Source organism: Pollicipes pollicipes, unplaced genomic scaffold (assembly GCF_011947565.3).
Source record: "Pollicipes pollicipes isolate AB1234 unplaced genomic scaffold, Ppol_2.1 Scaffold_7261;HRSCAF=8764_pilon_pilon_pilon, whole genome shotgun sequence".
NCBI classification, from domain to species: Eukaryota; Metazoa; Arthropoda; class Thecostraca; order Pollicipedomorpha; family Pollicipedidae; genus Pollicipes; species Pollicipes pollicipes.
Genome location: NW_023597054.1, coordinates 61,933,292 through 61,954,771, shown reverse-complemented (window position 1 = coordinate 61,954,771; position 21,480 = coordinate 61,933,292). Strand labels below are relative to the sequence as shown.

The window sequence follows — 21,480 nt, the reverse complement described above, 5'->3', positions numbered from 1 at the left end:
CCGGCACCAGCGGAAAATCCTCGGCACCACCGGCAGATCTGCGGGCGTTGCATGTTTCACCCGTCGCCTCTGTTCCCGCCGAGATGCTCTAGGACGGGGGGGAGGGGATGATCACTTTTCGTGGACTGATCGAGGAAATGTTATTCGTTCCAGCCACGTTGCTATGGATGTGGAGGAGCGCCGCGGGAGTGGGGAGAGTAGTGCGACATGCACGTATTTGTACATAGCGCATGTTTTTGTTTCGGAAACGCATTGACTTATTGATTGATTGCTGTAGTTCGACGGTGCATCAAGTGCACTGTGCGGCTCGAGAGAGCCACCGCGACAGGAGGTGTCGGGAGGCCAGCAAACGGGCACCTCTGGATACCTAGCATGACAGCTGTTACTGATGCAAATCTAAACTAACCTAACCTAACCTGATCTTAACTGAAGCACTACGAGCATAGCCGCGGGAGCTTCATTTCTTTACGGGGAGGGGGCTTTAAGAAACCCCAAATTTTTGGGAAATTTAGCACAAGGCTCCGGTGATGCATGTGAAAATAGGCTCAAAATCCCTATGAGTCCCCCTCACCGTCGATCCTGGACATTTTCCCTCGCTACTGCCTACGAGGCTGCTGCAAGAGCGACCTTGTTGGACGTTCAAACGTGAAGAGATTTAAGTCTCAAGCATGCAAATGCCTTTACGGCACACCAGATGCTTACTTTCACAGCCTAAAATGGATTCCTTCCTGATTAATAAGGACTCTTTTGAATCTTCTCCAACCTTTCCATACCTGAGAGGGCCCTTTCTGAACCTACCACCGGCTCTTTCCTAACCGAAAACGGGTCCTTTCTGAGTCTACAATGGACCTTCCCTGATCGGAGATGGGTTTTTTCCAGGCCTAAACTTAAATGACGTTTCTTATCTGGAAATGCGCTCTTTTTCAGACCTGAGACAGGCCCATCATAAATTGGAGGTGGGCATAAGCGGGGGGGGGGGGGGACATGCCAGGAATATGCATGCCTCCCTTTACACTTTGGTGCAAACCGGCGCTTGGAACTCTTAGGGACCGACGGTTAAGGTCCCAATTAGAGGACCCAAAGAGTTGGTCATAGACTGTATTAAGGGATCCTGGCCCTCAAATGTCCATCAGGGGGCCTCTGGTACTGATTAGGGTCCCCTCACTGTAATAGGGCTCGCCAGTCGACCCACGACCACGAATTTGGCCGTTCTGTCCCGTGGCGGCCTAGAGTACATTTCCAAAACCGGGACCATCCTGTTGCCCGCGATTGTCATTTAGAGGATTCTTTGCATTGGCTGGGGTTTCTGAGTGTTGTGAGTGAGTGTGTTGGTCAGAGGGCGACAGTACGCTTAACGGGAGAACCGACGTCGGTAAGGCCCCGTGTCGGCTGTGGTTCGGTTTTCTGAATAGGGACAGGAAGGTGACGCCGAATGTCAGGGAGCCCCTTAAGTTGACGGGGCCCGCTGATGATGAAAAGAGATAGGATAAATGAAAATTAAAGACTCTATCATGAGACAGCGAAATGGCCGTGTGTCAGCCACGTGCCCAGTAATCAAAGTGGTCCCCGATTTCTACCCTACTTCAGTCAGGGGCCCGATACACCGAACTGGAGTCATCTGCCAATTAGTAAACCTCCTGTGTCGGTAGGCGATCTTTTGGCGTTACTAAAGCCCTCGGCGTCGATACGGGATCAACTGCTCCGGTCGGAGGGCCTTGCGCGTCCTGTGGGGGGGGGGGGGGGGCGATGCATGATACATCCCTCTGCGGGACTTCTGATCGACCAGAGGGCTCCGGTTACCGTGTCTCCAGAAAAGTAGCCGGCAATTACCCCAGGTGGCGGGTTGGAACGGGAATCCCCTTCAAGCCCTGACCGGGCTCCCTAGTGTTCTTCTTACGGGGCTCCCAGCCCGCGAAAGGTGAAGGGTCTCCTTGGTGTTTAATCCAACGGGCTCCCAGCGAACGCATTTGTCGGTATTATGATGCCAAATGAAGAAAGCCAGGTCCCTTCGAAATCAAATGATCGAAACTGTCGATTTTTTGGGGTGTCTTTCCACCGGGAGCTCTTTATCGAGCTGCGTGCCGCCCCCACCTCTTTTTACCAAAACTTTGGCCTCTCCTCGTAAAAGATGGAGCTCATAGGATCTAAAACTAGCTCTTCTCGGGTTTAAGTGTTTATATGGGCTCTTTCCGCACCCGAGATGCCCACTTTCTTAATCTAAAATGTGTCATTTGTGATTTAAGGAGGGCCCTCCTTGACTCCTCAATGGGCTCTTTCCAGACTTGAAGGGGCCCTTTCTGTGCTCACGACGAGCCCTACTCAGACCTGAGACGGACTCCTTCTAAGTTTACGATGGACCTGTCCTGACCAGAGACGGGCCCTTTTGGGTCTACAATGGGCCCTTTTCACACGGGAAAAGGACCCTTGCCGTGTCTGAAACTGCTATCAGGGTTAACTGCTTTGAAATTGACCCTTTCCAGACCTGGAATGGGCTCTCTTCGCTTACTTTGATTACACACAATAAGCCAATCTTTTCCGCAAATCTGCAGGGGTCCCATTTGGGCTACGTGAAATCTGGGGGACAGTTTTGCCGCTTACGTCATACGGGGGGGGGGGGACGGTTTGCCCCGCGAATGCACCACCACTGACTTTCTGGGCCTGCGGCAGGCCCGTTCTCTATCACAGATGGGTTCTTCCCAGGTCCAAAAGTGAGATAGGCCTTTTCCGAGCTTAAAGTTCTTCGTTCCTCTGCTTATATCGAGTCCTCACCATGTCCGTGAAGTTAATGATTTAATCAGTGGTTTATTCAGCGACGAGTTCCGACTTCTCTGAAGCAGTCTCAAGGTGAATCATGGCACGACAACATCAAAAATGACCTTTATTTTGCCGTATCATGTGACCTTCAAGGTCAATGGCTGTGTAAAAGGACGGGAAACCCGATATCACCAACAAAACTACCGGCCGATATGAATATTGCAAGCGTCAAAATCTTCATTGTTGTGTCTCCAAACTGTTTATTAACGGTAACGTGAGTTCAATTTACAAAGCAGGAGCAAGCAACCGCGCGGCACAGCGGCTCCGGGCCGACTGACTCGCAACGCCCGGCAGTGGCACCACTCGCGTTGCGCCCATGAACTACGACTACGATGCGACATGAGGCTACGATACAACACCCTCCGCCCCCATACTGCAGCTTCCCTACAGCCTGAAACGCAGCGGAGGTCGGATGGTGCGCGCTGATCGGCGCGGCTGCGTCTCGTGACGCGGCGCGCTGGCCGTGTGCGCCTGTCTCGTCCGCAGGGGCGGCGCGCTGACGGCGCGCGGCTGCCCCGTCTGGTGGTACTCAGCGTCCGGCCCGTCAGGAGCTCGGTTCTGTTGAGCTGATTCCGGCTCCGTGCTGGTCTGGTCGCGACCACCTGCCTCTTCCCTGGCCGGCGCCGGTCGCTCTTCCTCCTCCTCTTCCCTCTCCCCGAGAGAGCTGTGAGCCTCCGGGATCTGATGCTGCTGCCAGCCGGGAGCAGGGTCGGCCGGACACTGCTGCGACGGCTCCAGCGGAGCTGACTCGTTCGGCTGCTGCTCTTCCCGTCTTGCTGTTGGCAGGAGCTGGTCCGCATGGCGGGCCCAGACGGCCTCGCCGACGTCTACTTGATACGAGACGGGGCCCGTGATGCCTACCACTTCGCCGCGCCGCCACCGTCGGGGGCCGCCATATGTCCGCGCCCACACGGTCTGGCCTACCCTGAACTGGCGCGACCTTCCTCCCACTGCCTCCCTCTGGTCTTGCTGTTTCTCTTGTACATCTCGTGTGACGCTTGGGTGCACGAGGTCGAGCCTGGTGCGCATCAGGCGCCCGAACATCACTTCCGCCGGCGTCCGACCTGTCGTCGAGTGTGGCGCCGCGCGGTATGCCATCAGAAAAGTGCACAGCCGGCGAGACAGGGATCCCCGTCCCTCAGCGCCGCCTTGAGGCCGTTCTTAACGGTCTGGACCGCTCGTTCGGCAGCCCCATTGCTGCTCGGGTGGTATGGTGCTACTCTGACGTGTCGTGCACCGTTCCCACTCAAGAATTCCGTGAACTGCGACACTGTGAACTGAGGTCCGTTGTCGGGGACAAGCTGCTGTGGTATACCGAAACGAGCGAACATGGCTCGCAGCTCCCGGACCGTGCTCTCTGTGCCCGAGTCTCTCATCGGACACACCTCCAGCCATTTGCTGAAACTGTCATGTACCACGAGGAAGCTGGAGCCCTGAAACGGCCCGGCAAAATCCACATGGATTCGCTCCCACGGGCCGCCAGCCGGCTCCCAGGTGTGCAGCGCGCTTCGTGGCGGGGCTCCTCGCTTTTCTACACATGCGGTACAATCCCGCGCCAGTACCTCCAGTTATGTGTCTATTCCCGGCCACCACACGTACCGGCGCGCCACTCCTTTCATCTTGGCGCTGCCGAGGTGTCCGGTGTGCAGCTCCTGCAGTACTCGCGACCGCAGCCTCTGGGGTATTACCGCTCTGCCTCCCCACAGTACCACGCCGTGGTCTGTGGACAGCTCCGCCTCCCGGTGTCGGAACGACTCCAACTCCAGCTCCGTTTCTGTCGGCCATCCGTGTCTTATATACACAAGCACCTTCGCCAGCAGCGGGTCGCGCCGGGTGACGTTTTCAATCTCGCGGGCTGTCAGCGGCGCTCCCGCGCCGTCCATGAACAAGTGGACTCCCGCCACGTCTCTGTCCGCCTCCGCCCGCTCGTTTCCGCTGCACGGCAGCGCCACCCGCGAAAGACTGTCCGCGAGCGCCATGTCTGCCGTTCTGCGTAGCTCTACGCTGTACTGGTATGCTGCCAGTTCCGTGGCGATCCGCTGCAGACGTGCCGCGGTCAGACCGGGGAGGTCGCGCTCGGGACTCAGCATCCGGGACGGAGCCCGATTGTCCACGGTGAGAGTAAACTTCTGGCCGAACAGGAACCTGCTAATCCTCAGAAGCCCGAACTGCACAGCGGTGGCTTTCCACTCAACCTGTGCGTTACGTCTTTCTGTCGGTGTCAGCGTCCTCGACGCGAACATGATCGGTCGTTCTGTGCCGTCCGGCATGCGGTGCATGAGAGCCGCGCCGACTCCGGTGGCGCTGGCGTTTGTTACCAGTTTGAGTGGCAGGGCGGAGTCATACCGCACCAACACGCGGCCGCTCGCCAGCAGCCGCTTTACTTCATCTACTGCAGCCGAACACCTTGGCGTCCAGTTCCACGGCGAGCCGCGCTTCAGCAACGCGTTGTCGCGAGCCCGGGCAGGAGACTACTGTATTAGTTCACCGATCCCAACAGGGATCTGAGCTGGTGAACGTCACGTGGTTCTGGCGCCTCCAGCAGCGCGGCTGCCCCGTCTTCCTCCGGCCTGATGCTGTTCGCGGTGATCCGCCATCCCAGGTAAGACACCTCGCTCGTCCCGAGAGTGCATTTTGAGCGTTCTAGCCGGAGGCCGTGACGCTCCAGCCGAGTCAGGACCCGGCCCAGCCGTGTCACCAGCTCTGCCTCGTCTTCCGCTGCGATGAGAACGTCATCAATGTAGCACACGCAGCCCGGCAGTCCCTCCAGCACCTTGTCCATTGCCTACTGGAACAGGAAGCCGCAGCTGGCAAAGCCATACGGCATACGGATCATCCGGAATGAGCCGCGGTGCGTCGTCACTGTGGTAAGGTCCCGTGACGTCTCGTCCAGCTCCATGTGCTCGTATGCCCGCCGGATGTCCAGCTTTGCGGACACTCGACCTCGTGTGTTCGCGAATAGGTCCTCTGGCGCAGGCAGTGGGTACGGATCCACCCCGAGCTGTGGATTCACTGTCAGACTGTAGTTTGCGCACAGCCTGACCTGACCGTTGGGGTTCAGTACTGGGACCAGCGCGGTCCCCCAGCCTGACGGTCTCTGTTCTGGGTCAACCTTCTCTGCGACTCCCTCCGTGATCCAGCGCTCTAATTCCTTGTCAATTAGAGGCGTGAGGGCGCACGGCGCAGACCTGGCCTTCCTGTACACCGGACGCGCGTCAGGCTTCAGCGTGAGATGGGTCTTCATCGACATCTTCCCCAGTCCGTCGGTGAACACTGTCTCGTGCGCCTTGACGACCGACTCCAGCGTCGTCTTCGCGCCCGACTCCGGCGTGTTTCTCCCGTCAGCGTCCCCCGGCCGGCCAACCATGCTAACCGCTCGCCAGTTCAGTCGGAGCTGGCGCAGCCAGTCTCGTCCAGCAGCGGCGCGCTCCCCTGTCGGTCACATATTACCAGTCGCAGTGACCGGGCCTGGCCTGCGTGTTCCACCTCCACCGTTGCCTCTCCGCGGAGGGGCACCGTCTGACCGGTGTAGGACTGCAGACGTAGCTCCGATGCCCGCATGCGCAGTCTCGGGATATTGACATCTCTGCCGACGATTGTCACCGGCGAGCCGGTGTCGATCATCATCGTGATGTCCTGACCGTTGATCCTCACTGTGATGAGTGGCAGGCCATACCTCTCGCTCGGGATGTCGATTTGCAGGAGAATGTCCTCGAGGCGCTGTGGCACACCTCCTTCAGTCTCAGTCACATGGTCCACTGTGCGGCGCTGTGGACAGTTGCGCTGTAGGTGGGCGTCCGACCCACACCGGAAACAGCGTCGGACGGGCGGGGGACGGCGGGTCTGTCCCTGCTGCCGCCGCTCCTCACGCCGTCCATTATCCCCGGACGATGGCCGGTCGGCAGCGCCACACTCCCGCACCCCGACCGGGCAGTCCCTCTTCCAATGCTGTCTGGATCCGCATCGGAAACACTGGCCTCGCTGTGGCCGTTGTGGCCGGTCCGGCCGCACTGCGTTCACGGCCGTCCCCTCACAGTCGACTCCTGTGACTGCTGGCTGACTCTCTCTCAGCTGGGCGCTCAGCTGACGCATGTCTCGGTACTCCCGCGCTGTCTGCTGGACGTTCGCGAGCGTCAGCCCGTCTCCTTTGGTCGCCGCCTCCTGCAGTAGCTTTTCTCTCAGCCCGGGGCTGCTTCAGACACACCGGTCCCGGAGTTCCCTGTCCATCTCAGCCGCTGTATAGCCGCATTTCTGTGCTTGAATCCGGAGTCGCCCGAGGAACTGTTCGAATTCCTCACCCGCTTGCATTCCCATTCGGTGGTATGCAGCCCGCTCAGTCACAGCGCTTTTGACCGGCGACAGGTACGCCGTGAGCTTCTCCTTAAGTTTTTCAAAGTTATCTCCCGTCGCGTCTTCGTCCGGCAGCGTCTCGCTGAGATCTGCGACGTCCGGCCCAACCAGGTGGAGAAGCACTGCACATTTCTGAATGGTATCAGTTATGTTCACGGCCACCAAATACCGCTCTATGCTTCTCACCCACCTTTCAAAGTCCTCCCCTGTATCGTAGGGTGCCACCGTGGGCAGATGCATTCCCGGCAGCGCCATCCCTTCAGCTTTACCACGTCCCGATCAGCTGTTCGATCCGGCGCTCCGATCTCAGCTGTTTTCCCACGGTCCGATCAGCTGTTCTGTCTCGCGCACGGCGTTCAATCATTTCCCACGCTCCGATCAGCTGGCTCGCGCCCGGCCGCCCAGCCGGCTCGACTCCTCTCCGGCCGATCAGCTGATGCCGTGCTGACTTGCGAGTCACGCCTCCGCTGGCTATCACAGCACCTCTGTCGGTGAGCTGCCGAACTGCGCTTCTGGAGGTCGTTGACCCGACGACGCAGCGACTCTGCCGGGCCCCCGCTGAACTAACGTTCAAAATGGCGGCACGCCGCTACGGCAAAACCACGTGTCAGTCCTGGAGCCTTTGTGGCAACTGACGCCCCTGCGCCTGTCCCAGGGCTATCGGACCCCGTCACTGTCCTGCCCCTGACACACTGTGACAATAAATGGATGACACGACACTGCCCTGTCCCGTCGACCGAGTCAGAAAACTCCCGAAGCCCGTCGATTGATCACCTGCGTTTTCAAACACTGCTGCCATCGGCTCCACGCGCCCTGCCAGTCCTTGCAGTTCCACACGTCCTGCCAGTCCTCAGCTCTACGTGCCCTGCCAGTCTTCGCAGTCCCACACGTCCCGCCAGTCCTCAGCTCCACATGCCCTGCCAGTCCTCGCAGTCCCACACGTCCTGCCGGTCCGCGCGTCACTTGCACCTGTCCCTACTTTAAAGTCCCATCCTCGTCGCCAGGTTGTTTTGTCTCCAGACTCTTTATTAACGTTAACGTGAGTTCAATTTACGAAGTAGGAACAACAACCGCGCGGCACGGCGCCTCCGGGCCGACTGACTCGCAATGACCGACAGTGGCGCCACTCGCGGTAAGACCATGAACTACGACTACGATGCGACACGAGGCTACGATTCAACATTCATAAGCGCAAAAGCTAGTGTCCGTCACAAAGTCTTGACCTTTCAAAACCACCCTTAAAGGCGAGTTCAGAAGACGGGGAACTCAGTATCACGCAAAATTGCCGGCAGATTTTAAGCTTGAAAACAACAAAACATTCATAAGTTCAAGAGCTAGCGTCCGTCAGTGTGATATCTGAAGGTCATGCTCTAAGGTAAAATCCAGGCTTTAAGGACTGGAAACTCCATATCACCCCAAAATTACTAGCAAACTTTAAGCTTCCAAGCATCACATGTCCTCCCCTGACTTGAGAGAGCCTCTTCTGAACTTATGACGGACGCTTTCCTGACTTGAGAGGGGCCTCTCTGAGCAAACGATGATTTGATGATGATGACGATGATTTTTTCGACCTGAGACAGGCCTTTTTTGAGGTTACGATAAGCCGTTTCCAGACTAGAAAGAGGCCCCTACCGTGCCTGGGAGTGACATGAGTGTTTCCCTTTCTTAAAATGGCTCATTTCCGGCCTGGGTCCTTCACAGACACGAAAGGATTCCCTTCTGACCTTAAGATGAGCTCTATCCGGAATAGACAGACCCTCTACGCTTGCTTTGGTATTGCAATAAGTAAGCACTACCACATATCCGAAGTCCGCTTCTGGGCCACCTGACATCATGGTGGAGCATAAAGATGCTTTTGCCCCTACCTCAACAGATGGGGGTTCAGTTTGCAAGATACGCTGCCACTGATCAAAACAGGATGAAATGCGGGAAGTTTTTCGTACCGGTTCCCTTTTGGGAACTTCTATGACTTTGGTACTCAAATCATGTTCAGAAATCGACACCCATTGTCTGCGGTTTAACAATGCACCAAATAAAAAACAGGTGCCTTCTGCGCATCAGTGCTTCTGTAGCTACCAAACATAGGGCCAATGAATGAACTGGAGATGCTAAATTGCTGTCGCGGCATAAGCTGACAGTAGTTTAGCGGATTCTTCTTTTTTCGACATCTCTGGCGTATTTGTGTCAAATAGTCGCAAAGCAGCGACAATGATTCATTGCGTTTGGGCGGTTCTCCCTGCGTGCTCCCGGGCTTTCCCCGCCCTCCAATCTTGTGGTCCATATTGGTGGGACTTATAGGAACAATCCTCAAATTTAGAATAAGTTATTGCCTGCATTAGATAAGTACAACCGTTAAAAGGGCGGAGATAGTGTTTTTTCAGTGCCGAGTCAGTCAGTCAACGAACAAGTCAGTAGAAGAAAATGGACAAAAGGAAATTGTCGTAAGTAATCATCCTTTTTCCGTCAAACTGCACAAAATTTGTGGTTACTCGCCTGACAAGAATAAGGAAGGTAGACTTTCAGAATGTTTCATCTGCTGGCTCATATCATTTATCTATTGAAATCAGATCCTTCTTTGGGGGGAGAGGCTTATATTATGTTGCTCAGATTCTTATGTATGACAGTAACAATAACAATGTTTTAGTCAGTTATGTGTAACATTGTGCATACAAAATTTCAGTTGACTACTTCTTCATGTGTTGTTAGGCTGAAAATTCTGCTAGGTTGCATTAACACCATTCATGTGGAATAGAGTAAATGGTTACTGTATGTAGGTGCTAACATTGACACCATATCCACAATTATCTGTTAAACATGCTTTTATTTCTCAATGCAGTCAAAATGCTTTAAGGAAAGTTTTACTGCATCTAAGAGGTTGGAAAAAGTAAATATTGCAATATGGATGGCAAGGTAATATATATATATATATATATATATATATATATATATATATATATATATATATATATATATATATATATATATATGTATATATATATACATGTATATATATAACAATATCTAGCTATTTATTTATAATGATCTTATAATTAAGTCAATAAAATCAGAAATAAAGTTCATTCTGATGTGTTCTTAAACCAGATAGAAGTTGTGATCCAGAAAGGAATATTTTCAGCTCTGGCAAACTCAGGACAGCAAGTTGTACTTCTCCTTCAGTTGAGGCTATAGTGAGACAGTGTCAATCCAGTGGAGACATAAGTTTATACTGGAATAGTATGATCAACTCCCAATGGGCCATAGTGAAACCAAACTTGACCAGAGTAAAGGCTCAGTAATGGTATGGCTTAAAGCAAGTAAAGTAAGGAAATGTCTCACTGGCTATGGATTTGACTGAAAAGAATTGTTTTGTGGGGAGTATTCCTTTCATGCAAAATGGATAGATAATCAGACTGCCAGAAATTACTTTGTATAGAAGTGGTTTTAGGCTCCCCCATCGATGCTGTCACTCGCAGGCTATTTTGATTGATATCTGTGGTACTAAGGCTTGTTGCATATTGTATGTTGGGGAGACCATTGGTCATTTAATGTAATTTATGTAAGCAAAGACTACATGTTTTTGCAGATTGATATCTTATCTCTAACATTGATCAAATATTTATCACAAGCCATGGTGATCTAAAACATGCATCATGTGGTCCTTAATGACTGCACAAGCCCTTTTGTTTGGCATCATGTTTTGGTCTATGTCCTCATGAATCACATAAAGATAACTTTGTGTTTGTGGGCATTTCATGCATACACCTAGCATGTAATCAACATATTATTAGAGCGCAGCTGAAGATTACGGTGAGGGTTCATGTCACTTGGTGTGGCAGGTATGTTTACCTCCTGCTTCCAGGTTTAACCCTTGCAGCACTAAGGGTCTCATGTCATATTATGTGTGCATGCAAGTTTTGGCTAAAGGAGCACTAACTGTCTGAGAAGTGAGCATGCAGGAGTGGCATTGGAAGTTCCATTAGTGCTTCTCCTGGTACACTGTACAGGCATTGCTGTCCCTACTGTTCAGGACTGCTGACTTTGCATGTGTCAATGTGTGACGTGCAAATTTAAGGTCTCTTCGCATCACAGACTCAAGCTTTAGCCCAGAACAAAGGACTCATCCATTATTATTACATCTGTTGTAATAAATATGTTAATGACATTATTTAAGCCCAAATAAGGAGCCAATGTGATGAGAATGAATGTGCTGTGTTAAAAAGGTGTATATATTGTATCAAAGATTGATGAATGTGCATGTCATGTTTCAGTACTCAAGGAGACTCACTGTATCAGCTCCTAGGTTTGCCTAAAACAGCCACCCCAGAAGAAATTAAGAAAACTTACAGAAAGTTAGCTTTGAAGTATCATCCAGACAAGAATCCTGACAATCCTGAGGCAGCAGAAAAGGTAAAACAGCCATTGACATTTTGTTACAATAGCAGTTCAACTATTTAATTTCATAACATGAAGTTTTCAGGCCACCTTACAGAGCAGTGAACAAGCATGGGGCAGATTGCTACCCCACTAAAGCTGTGCTGTACCACAATTTGAACAGAACAACATGGCACATGTTGTGTATGATTTACCACTTGTTGCTGTGAACTTAAGTCTTTTATTCCTGCCTTGTACCTCCTAAACACCTCCTTCCCTGCCATAAGCTTGTGGTTCAACACCCAGTGAGTATCACCCATGCTACCACTGTGGGTTGTGCTCAATCCCACTGAACACCAGCCACCCTGTCCCAATGGAAAAAGAACTGATGGTGATGAACTGGTGTCCCCCCCCCTCCCCCATGCACTTAGCACCGGCCACCCTGCCGCAGTTCAAGGAGATCAATCGGGCGCACTCGACGCTGAGTGATGCGGTGAAGCGGAACATCTACGACAACTACGGCTCCCTCGGCTTGTACATCGCCGAGCAGTTCGGCGAGGAGAACGTCAACACCTACTTCCTGGTGACGTCCGGCTGGTGCCGCGCGCTCTTCGTCTTCTGCGGCATCATCACTGGCTGCTACCTCTGCTGCTGCTTTTGCTGCTGCTGCAACTTCTGCTGCGGCAAGTGCAAGCCGGCGCCGCCCGACGAGACGGGCGCCTACCACAACCTGGACGTGAGTGGGCGACGCGCGTGGGCGGTGAGCCGCGGGGTCTTCCGTGTATCGCGGAGGGGTCTGTGGCAAGTTGACGTGGACGTTAAGTGTTGTTATAGATGGTTATTCTCGGGATGCCATCTTTGTGCTTCCTGATGAGCTTGTTTGCTTGCTGGGGCATACTTTTTTCGTTGCTTGCTGCAAATCCTGCTTCTTTTTCGGTCGTTTTCAGTTGCCGCTGCAACGCTTTTGTGTTACGATCCGGGTGCCTGTTTTATCCCATTTCTTGTGGACACCATTCTCTGAATTTATTACTATCGTAAACGTGAGCATGCATATTTGTTGTCCCCGCCTGGTAATCCCGGAGAAGCACTCGTTAAATCCACTTCTCCACAGCCGCAGTGCAAGTGGTTCGATCGGACTCCTGGTGCATTCCAATATCATGCATTCCCCGTATGGCGTAGTGCTGAACGTTCTCTCGGTGTCGTACATTCGCCTGACTGTTGTTTCGCATCAACATTTAGTTACCGCTATCGCGTGGTGCAACTTGGCACCCGTCTGTAGTTCGGCTGGGCTGCCTGGCGCCTGCTAGCTTGACTGAACCGTTCTCCGCCTTGCCCTGTTAGCCGGACGGGCCGCAGGTGGTCGTCGACCAGCCGTCCTCCTCCGGCTTCCAGAAGGTACGAGTGCTGAGCGGAAGTTTCCGCGTAGTGCGCCCCTTGAGCGCTGGAGGCAGCGTGCAGCTGCTGCCGTGTCGTTTTGGGCGATGCTTGCTTTGGCAGGAGGAGTGCAAAAATTTGTCATGCGAGAACGTGTTCCTTTCAGGGGCGACGGTAGAATTGCAGGCGTTTGAGAGAAAGGCCGACTCGTGTATAAATCGGTCTTCGCGTTTTCAGTCCAGTGCTCGGTATTTCTGCGCTTTGGGAAGGAAAGATGGGTACGTTGCTGCGTATTTTGTGTGCTACCCCGTGTGACGAGGATCGCCTGTTCCGGAGAAAGCATTTGTCCCGGCTCTCTGGAGAGTAAATCGCTAGAGCCCAATCCTGTAATTTTTCGTAATCACTAGGCCCGCTGACCCTAAGGGGGCATTGAACTCGAGCTCCTCTTCTCTTAAGGAGGCGTTTGATGTCCTGGGTCTTGACCAAGCGAGCTTACCCCGACCCGGCGAGGGCTCTGCATCGGGCGTGTTCCGCCGTCGATGACGCCGACACCCGCCCGCGCCACCAGGGCGACGATGAGCTGGACCTCGAGGCGGGCAGCCCGCCGGACGACGGCGCCGACCAGCCGGTCACCAGCCAGCCGCTGGCGTTCGCCATGCCCCCGCCGCCGGCGGCCAACCAGAGCCAGCCGCACCAGTCGACCAACCCCAACAACCCGTTCGCGATGCCGGCCCCGCCGCCGGCCACGGAGAGCACCGGTCTCAAGACCAGCGAGCAGACCACCTACACGCCAGGTGAGAGGACGGACGGCGCGGCGGCTGGCCTGTGTGCGGCGCGGAAGGGCCGCGAGCAAGGTGAGAGCTGAGGACGGGCTCTTGCGACTGCAGCAGGCGCAGCACGCGCGAGGTGAGGGGACGGAAACGTCGCTTTGGGGGGCAGAATAGAGAGCTAGGCGCCGAGTGAAGGGTTAGAGAATTTGGCCCCAAACGGAGTGCGTCTACAGGTAAGAGGAGAGAAATATAAGGCCCCATAGCGCTTTAGTTGTGTGCAGGCGAATAGTGGGGAAGAGGGTTTACGACCGTCAAACAAATCACCTGCGAGCCAGGCCAGGGCATGTGAGTCGGTTTCAAGGCTGAGCTGAAAAGCGGTGTAGTGGCTGAGGAGACTACCCTGTTTGGTCAGCTGTGCGTCAGCTCCTGTGGTCAGTCTCTGGTGACCGCGGGTCAGACACTGGACATACCAACAGAGGCAAGCGTGAAGCGACCGTGCATCCTGTGCATTCAGCCGTGTAAAGCATTCAACTGTGACACAGCGGTTTATGTGATTAGCGTGATGTTCACACGCGTGGAAGCAGCGATCGCTTGTCGCAGATATCGACCCCTGTCATGCAGTGTGTGGTGTGTGGTGTGTGTGCATGATGCATGATTCATGATGCGGCCCGCGCGGTGCCGGCCTCAGGTAGCCCAAGTGGCGTGGATATGTCTGTTACATGCAGCCAAGTAAGACACCCTGAGGCCCAAGCAGGAGCATTTGAAGGCGGGATCTCGAAAGCGAAACCAGCGGTTTGGTTCGTTTGGAAGTCGCATCTTGAAAGCATATAGACCTGTAATGTGAGTTTGTCTAGTGAGCCAGAAAGACCTTGGTGTCCCGGTTTTAGATATAATGAGTTCAGAGTTCTTTTTTATTCTGGCAGCCATCTTTCTTCAATAAACCAAGAGGAGCTGGTTGAACGGCGCTATCCAGCAAACATTAACTGCGTTGTCGATAGCCGGCGTTTCAAGCTGTGTTTATGGTTACGAGTGGACAAGGTTAACCAAAAAATACATTTAGAAACAAAGGCATATGAACCTGCGCATCTTTTTAGTGTCAGAGCTTGCAAAGACTGGTAACATTTCCTGGGTTCTCGCGACTTATGTTTTCAATTTAATTGTCTATGTTCATTTGCGATCATAAGCAAAGTTTGCAGCGTCGGGTATCGGCAATTTAACCAATATTTCTTGACAATGTCGCTTAACCAGTATTTGCTGGCACAATGGGATATGGTAACTGTCAGCAAAATAACTCAAAACTCAATGTTTTAACATGAGGTCAGTTTTACTCCATATATCTATTGCTATGTGTTATATTCCAGGTCCAGACTTACCTCGATGAATGAATCAAAGGCCTTGTGCATACAGTATGTTCGTACATCCTTCAATGTTGTGTGCTCCGAGATTGAAGTGGTAGTACGCATTTACTAATAAGTTTTTTGCTAAATATGCGCAAAGCAAGATTTTTCCCTCAACATATGAAATAAGTTTGGAGATTACTATTATTTATTATTATTATGTCATAGAAATAAAGAAAATAACTACGTTTTGTTTTTGCCGGGCGCTTCCTGGTCACGCGGCGTTACTTTTGACAAGTTAAGGATTTAAACCCAGCCTCCGTACAGGGATAGCAATACTCTCAACTTTGCAGTATACCGAAATGCGGCGATACCAACGGCTGTATTGTTACTGTGACGTCACTTTAACTCGGCAAGCGGCGATGCCTGTCTCTGTTCTGCATATGTCGGGAATGAAAATTGGTTTGCGAGGATTATATCGTTCCCTTGTGTGAAAAATTTGTTTGGGGAGCTTTTCATTAGTGTTCTATCAATGAAAAACGCTTCTAAAGAAGCCAATCATTTCATTACTTTAGTCACGAAAGGTTTCGTTTTTACTAGTAAGACATAAAATGTTTCCTTTCACTAGTAAGACAGAAAAGGTTTCGCTTCATCGTCTGCGTTGCCATGATTACCAAATAATGAAAAGCATAGTGAAATCGCTTGTAACACGCGTGGGAGTCAATTTGCCCTCCCCCTCGTAAAACTTTCGGGTAAAGCAAAGTTTTGCGTAGCTGTAGACAATTGAAAATCGGACTGATTGATATAAAAAAATGTGATGTACCTGGAAGGGTCGCTGACCTACGACAGGTCAAAGTCAGGTCATCGATTCAGCGAAGACAACTTCTAGGGATTCATTGACTCTGATGTAACAAGGACTGTGAGACGAAATCATGCATCTCTTAGGTAGTTTCTTAGGCAACACAACAATTGAATGAACAAATTTCACTGACCTAGGATCAGGTATGAAGGTCGGTATTCCGCTATACCCTGATCTCCCTCCCCCACTGTGTCTACGTTCGTCCTAAATAATCCTGGATCATTGCGTTCCGAAACCCGTCACCCCTCCCGCGCATGATCCACGATCTCTCAGAAACACGTGTGATGACCCTTGCCGTTTCCTTTGTTTTGCAGGCATGACACAGGCGGGAGTTCAGTCACATTTCCCCTAGGTCTGGTGCCAGCCCATAGCCGCTACTGCCAGCGTAAGCCATCGTTTTGATTTGTTCTTCCTTTTTCTGTTTTAGTCCTCACATTCCTGCTTCGCTGTTACTGATGTCAGTGCTTTTGTTTTTGTTTTTTCGTTTTTTGTTTGTTGGATATTTGTTCCGCTTGGTTGTTCGTAAGTCGTGATTTTGTTACGACAGAGAGTGGGAACTTACTGGGTCTCCCGCCCTCTCATGTCGTTGGACTCGGCAAGATCTCTGCCCTCCTCCTTCCTCTCGCTGTTTAATATAAGTTTGCTCGTGTTGAGCTGAACGGCGCTATGAAATTTAGTCGTCCAGGTCTTTGGATGGATAATTACGTGACATTTGTGTCCGTCGTAACTGATGCCTTCTTCACTGGTTCGGTTTTTCGGTTTTGCCATCTATCCTTATATCTTTGATCAAACCTGGCTCTAGCATAAAGCGTTGATTGAGTGGTGAGTCCTCTTGTTTCCTTAGACTTAAGGACGAATGTGTTGCGTTCCATCTAGATTTCAAACCACTTATAATGTTCATCGTGGTGTTACTGTCGGAAACAAACAGCAGCACGCAACACTTTCTACCCTTAGATTTAAGCTGCTTTCGGCTATCACCTAAAGCGTCTTGTTTGCAGTCTTAGTACGTTTAACCATTTATTTGACGCTACTGCTGTCTTTGGGAGACGCCCAAAATAATGTTTCGAGCTTAACATCTTCCTGTTGTATATTAGTGAGAGTCATCGGCCCTTCTAGTAATTCGTCTGTCATGTCTTACCCTACGACGCTGTGTAACATCAAACCAATTTGCACGTCGCTGTCATCGCGTCTGCAACACGCTCGTTTTTACATTACGTCTAGCGTGCCACCCTCAGCAGTGGACAGCGATATGACGGGATGAGGGGGAAGATACTGCTTTGTGGATGATGATGTCCTTTGTGATAGATTGTAACGACTTACATGATCCTTTTCCTCTTTCCCTGTCGCCTCATCTGGACAGCGCGTGACGCGACGTGCGTGGTCCCGACAGGCTACGCCGGCCAGCAGTGAGGTGCGGTCGCGACCCGCATGTCACCTGCGGCCACGCCCGTCCCGTCGGCCCCGGTCGTCCGATCTCCCTGCGCACCTGCGAAACGGCCCCGGGCGCTCCTGCGGCGGCCGACTTCGCCCCGGACGCCGCGGCCGGCCGCCTCGGCGACGACCGCGGACGCAGCGGGTCGCGCGGCTCGGCTGGCGACCGCCGCGTCATCTATACTGGCTCGTCCACGTGGTGGCGCTGCCGTCGATTGGTCTGCGGTGGCGTAGCGGGTGATTGGGAATGTTGGATCAAGGGCAACCGGGTGGAAATATATTTTGTGAAATATGCTAACTAGGTCTATTTGTTATCTTATTCGGGCCTTCTTTCTTTGTGTAATGTGATTGTAAACCCTTATGGGAAGATTTTCTGTGTTTTCACGACGTCCCGAGCCCCCATAATATTCACGTGCGTCGGTGTCAATCTGCTTATCAGGCAGTTGCACTCGTCAACCGTTTAGAAACCCGTGGGCTTCATCCTTGCGGATGCGTGCATGATGCATCCTTCAGTGGCTGTTGATTGTTAAGGCAAGCTGCGCGAGGTTCTCAGTTGTGGGATTGGGTGTATCTCATCAGTTCAAGTTAAGTCCGCTGAAAGGTACCAAATGAGAACAGCAAAGATATCACGCGCATTTGGTCGGAGAAAATGCATTGGTCAGCTTCATTGCCGTTGGTTCCGGAGATATGCCGTCTCAATCATACAAGCGTCTCCCAGTCCAGGCGTCTGACCACCCATTCAGTATTTAGCTGAGGTATCTCAGTATTTGACCATCCATAGGGGAAAAACTGTAATAATCCATGTTTCTTGTTCTTCGATGTGACCGCAAAGCTGTTTGCCTGGTGTTATGCTGTGATCGTGTGTTTGGTTCCGAATGACAGGCCCATGAAGCAGTCCCTTTCGGCCGTCGCCACCCCAGGAAACCCACTTTCTGCGCGGCGTCCGCAGTAGCCCGTTGTTTTGTGATATATCGTTTTTTTCGAGGTGTGCACAGTTGTCCGTTGACACTGTGGGGAACGACTGCGGCTTTGTCTCGCCTCTGACTCCGCTAAGTGGCGATGTGCTCCCAGGATATCCGCCTGTTCTTTGCCCCATGACCGTGACTGCATATACTACAGCCCCTCGGCATTTCGGCATCGGCCTGTCTGCCGAGCTTGCGTCAACCGTGGTCGGTCCTTGTGCCCGTGGCTGTTGTCCCGATTATACTGCTTTGAGTTTTGAGACTACCACCAACTCAGTTCCTTCAGCTAACACCTTGTCCTAGTGGATGCATGTTGGGTGTTCATTGGCCTCTGCGGCCTCGGGACGTTTCGAGCTCTGCGTGCATTCTCGTCTTATCGGGCATTACTCTTGCTCTGATCTTCACTCTTAGCACCGCACGACAAACGTGTGCGCACTTTCGACGTTCCTAGATAGTTAACTGTGTACCATGAGCAAAACAGATGGGGAACGTAGGGAAAACTTTGAACCTTGAAAATTAAAGATGTTCTATGAATATATTTATATATATACATATATATATATATATATATATATATATATATATAGTTGATTTCCTGTTTTGCTGGTAGTCTTGTGCATACATCTTATCACGGGTCGTAACGTGTTAACCTTACTCTGTCCCGGGAGTTGCCGCGGAGTGGTCTGCCATCTGACGGCACACCAGTGAACTTTGGTTTCGTTCCCTACCGCGGGCGTGCCGCGCTGCTGCGGCTTATCCCGACGAAGCGGCGGCATCGGACGACGCCTCGCCGTCGCACCCCGGTCCGCGTGGCGATCAAGGCATAGGTGGCCGGTGGTGGACGGCCGCACACAGCGGGTGCGTCCGTCCGGCGCGCAGACGGACGTGCCGCCCGATTGGGGTCCGGTGCGCACACGGACGCGCCGCCCGATCGAAGTGCGGCGCGCCGCGTGCGGTGTCAGGCGACGCCGCCGGAGCGAGCGCCAGCATGTATGGGTGTAATCCTGTGACGTTTGCGTATAAGTGTAGATAATCTGAGATCCAATACAGTCGCAGCTCGGATGGACTGTTGACATTGTCGCGTATGGAGGACTTCAGCCCGAACATGTGTAACTACCACATTTTTTCGCGCATTGCGTGGGCTTACCATAGCCCACCCACCAGCAAACCACCAGAAAGCCTACCAGTGGTGGGCTTTTTCAAGAAGAACGATATCTTGTTGCGAAATTTAGCTGGGCGGCGATGGCAGGGTGTAGAAAAAACGTATATTTTGATGTGAGTTTTGATGTGTGTTCTTGTGCTAATGGATGCCAGATCGAGAGGAAACGCGGCAACGAACGCGTACCGATATGCTATATATATATATATATATATATATATATATATATATATATATATATATATACATTGTGTGTGTGTGTGTGTGTGTGTGTGTGTGTGTGTGTGTATACCAGCTTTTGAAGCTTGCGGGCGTAGAACAATGAGCAAATGCACCGGGTGTGGTAATGAACGTAATATGTTTGCCAACTGCGCATACGCTTGGCAAAGATAAAGACACTAAGTGGGAAGCTCAGCAAATGCCACTATTACTAAAATCTCTACAGCTCTGCGTATTTATAAGCGGGAGGCTGCGGGAGCGCTATGCTCGACAGGACCGAATGAAGCAGTTCCAAATGCCCGGAATACGGTGGGATGGGCAGCTGCGAATAGAAGCGTTGCAGAGCTGAACAGCGGGCGGAAAGTCTGCTGGCGGCTCGTCTGGTTACCAGTAAGCGGAAGGAGTAGAGACAGATAGGGTTTCTACACCGTCCTTAAGCCACGGCGTGAATAAGCGTCAGGTGGTGTTATTAGAATGCAATATCTGGGTGATTCTAGACGTGGGGAGTCGCCCGCTCATACGTGAGCCGGAATTCCAAATTCTAAGTGGGTTACGCGAGAGAGAAGTTAGCCCCGACCCGACCCGAGCGCGCGCCATAGCCCAAAAGTCCACTTCGTGACCAGCACAGCGGCTGTCTCTCAGGAACCACAAAACGACTCCAGCGCTCAATAAACTCGGCTCTTGTTGGCTTGTCCCAGTGCAGAACATAATTGCGAAAGCCTTACTGGACTTACTCTTATCGTGTTGTACTCATCCTGTCCATCAAACGGTCTACCTGACCTTCCTGCTATCCGGCGTCAGAAAAAGCTGACGGCGGATCTTATGCGACACAGTCATTGTCTCCTTATGGCAAGATACCTGACGCTGGCGACGAGACAATATAGCGACGTTGGTCCCCTCTTTGATATCGTCAGTGCAAATACACATGCCCCGGCCGGGCCACGTGTTGTGACAAGAAGCGACGCTGGCAAGGCACCTGATTGCCTGATTGGTTCCACAATGTCAGCCACATGGGTGCATGACATTTGAATATAAGTGGATGCAGACGGAGGAGCCGCTTCGCAGCTTAGGAGCAAGCGTCAGTTATTTTATTGATAGATATGTGGCGCACAACTGCGAGAGCCAGTGACGCGATCCGGTTCGAAGTACGAGCGTGCTACGACGCGTTCGTGTTAACTGCGCGTTTCCCGACTAGTTAAATTCACTAGCAATCGCAGTGTGGCAGCGCGATTTACTTTGACCGCCACGCGACAGCATGAACAAATCATGTTGACAAACAGCTACATTCCTAAATTTCGATCCTCTTCGATCCTCTTACCAACTAGTAAATTCAAGATGCAGTATGGCTGGCCGGGCCTGTAGCCCAGACTCGCCGAACGCGCCCTTGCCATGTCGGCTTAGACGCAGGCCCGTCTCGTGTCTCCCCCCCCCCCTCCCCCGGGAGTGTGGCCCGGGGCGCTAGACTCCCCTCCCACCCGCTGCCGGGGAGGGGGCGCGTGCCAGGCCGGCCGGACGCCAGCCGTCTGGCCGGAACAAGGCGCACGGCTTCTTGTTGGGTCTTTTTCAGTGCGTCTTGCTGCGCCCGGTCGGTGCCATGCATTTTAGATGTCCAGTGGTGGTTACACTTTGGTAATTAACGTTTGGGATTTTTGCAGCTTTGTTAGTTGTTGATACCGCATAGGAAGATGCTACAAGCAGCTTGCCAGATGAGCAACAATGGTCAAATGGCAATATCGAGGGAATCACGCTACCTCGTTGCCGAATCATGGTGACCCCGGGTCACCATGGTTACCTTCAAAAATCGTAAAAGCCACTTTGGGGCTTTGCAGTCAAG

At 52.4% G+C, this 21,480-nt stretch overlaps 1 protein-coding gene across 3 annotated transcripts; it reads left to right on the top strand.

Moving 5' to 3' along the window:
• Positions 1-9,395: 9,395 nt before the first annotated feature.
• On the top strand, positions 9,396-19,323 carry LOC119112132 (dnaJ homolog subfamily C member 5). 3 transcript variants are annotated; one of them, XM_037236168.1, is made up of 7 exons: positions 9,396-9,605; positions 11,433-11,571; positions 11,987-12,271; positions 12,877-12,930; positions 13,478-13,703; positions 16,190-16,260; positions 17,266-19,323. In XM_037236168.1, the coding sequence occupies exons 1-6, from the start codon at positions 9,586-9,588 to the stop codon at positions 16,225-16,227; spliced, it is 762 nt and encodes a 253-aa protein (XP_037092063.1). In that variant the 5' UTR covers positions 9,396-9,585; the 3' UTR covers positions 16,228-16,260; positions 17,266-19,323. The 3 variants fall into 3 exon arrangements, with proteins under 3 accessions (XP_037092063.1, XP_037092065.1, XP_037092064.1); XM_037236170.1 differs by lacking the exon at positions 12,877-12,930; XM_037236169.1 differs by lacking the exon at positions 16,190-16,260.
• Positions 19,324-21,480: the final 2,157 nt, after the last annotated feature.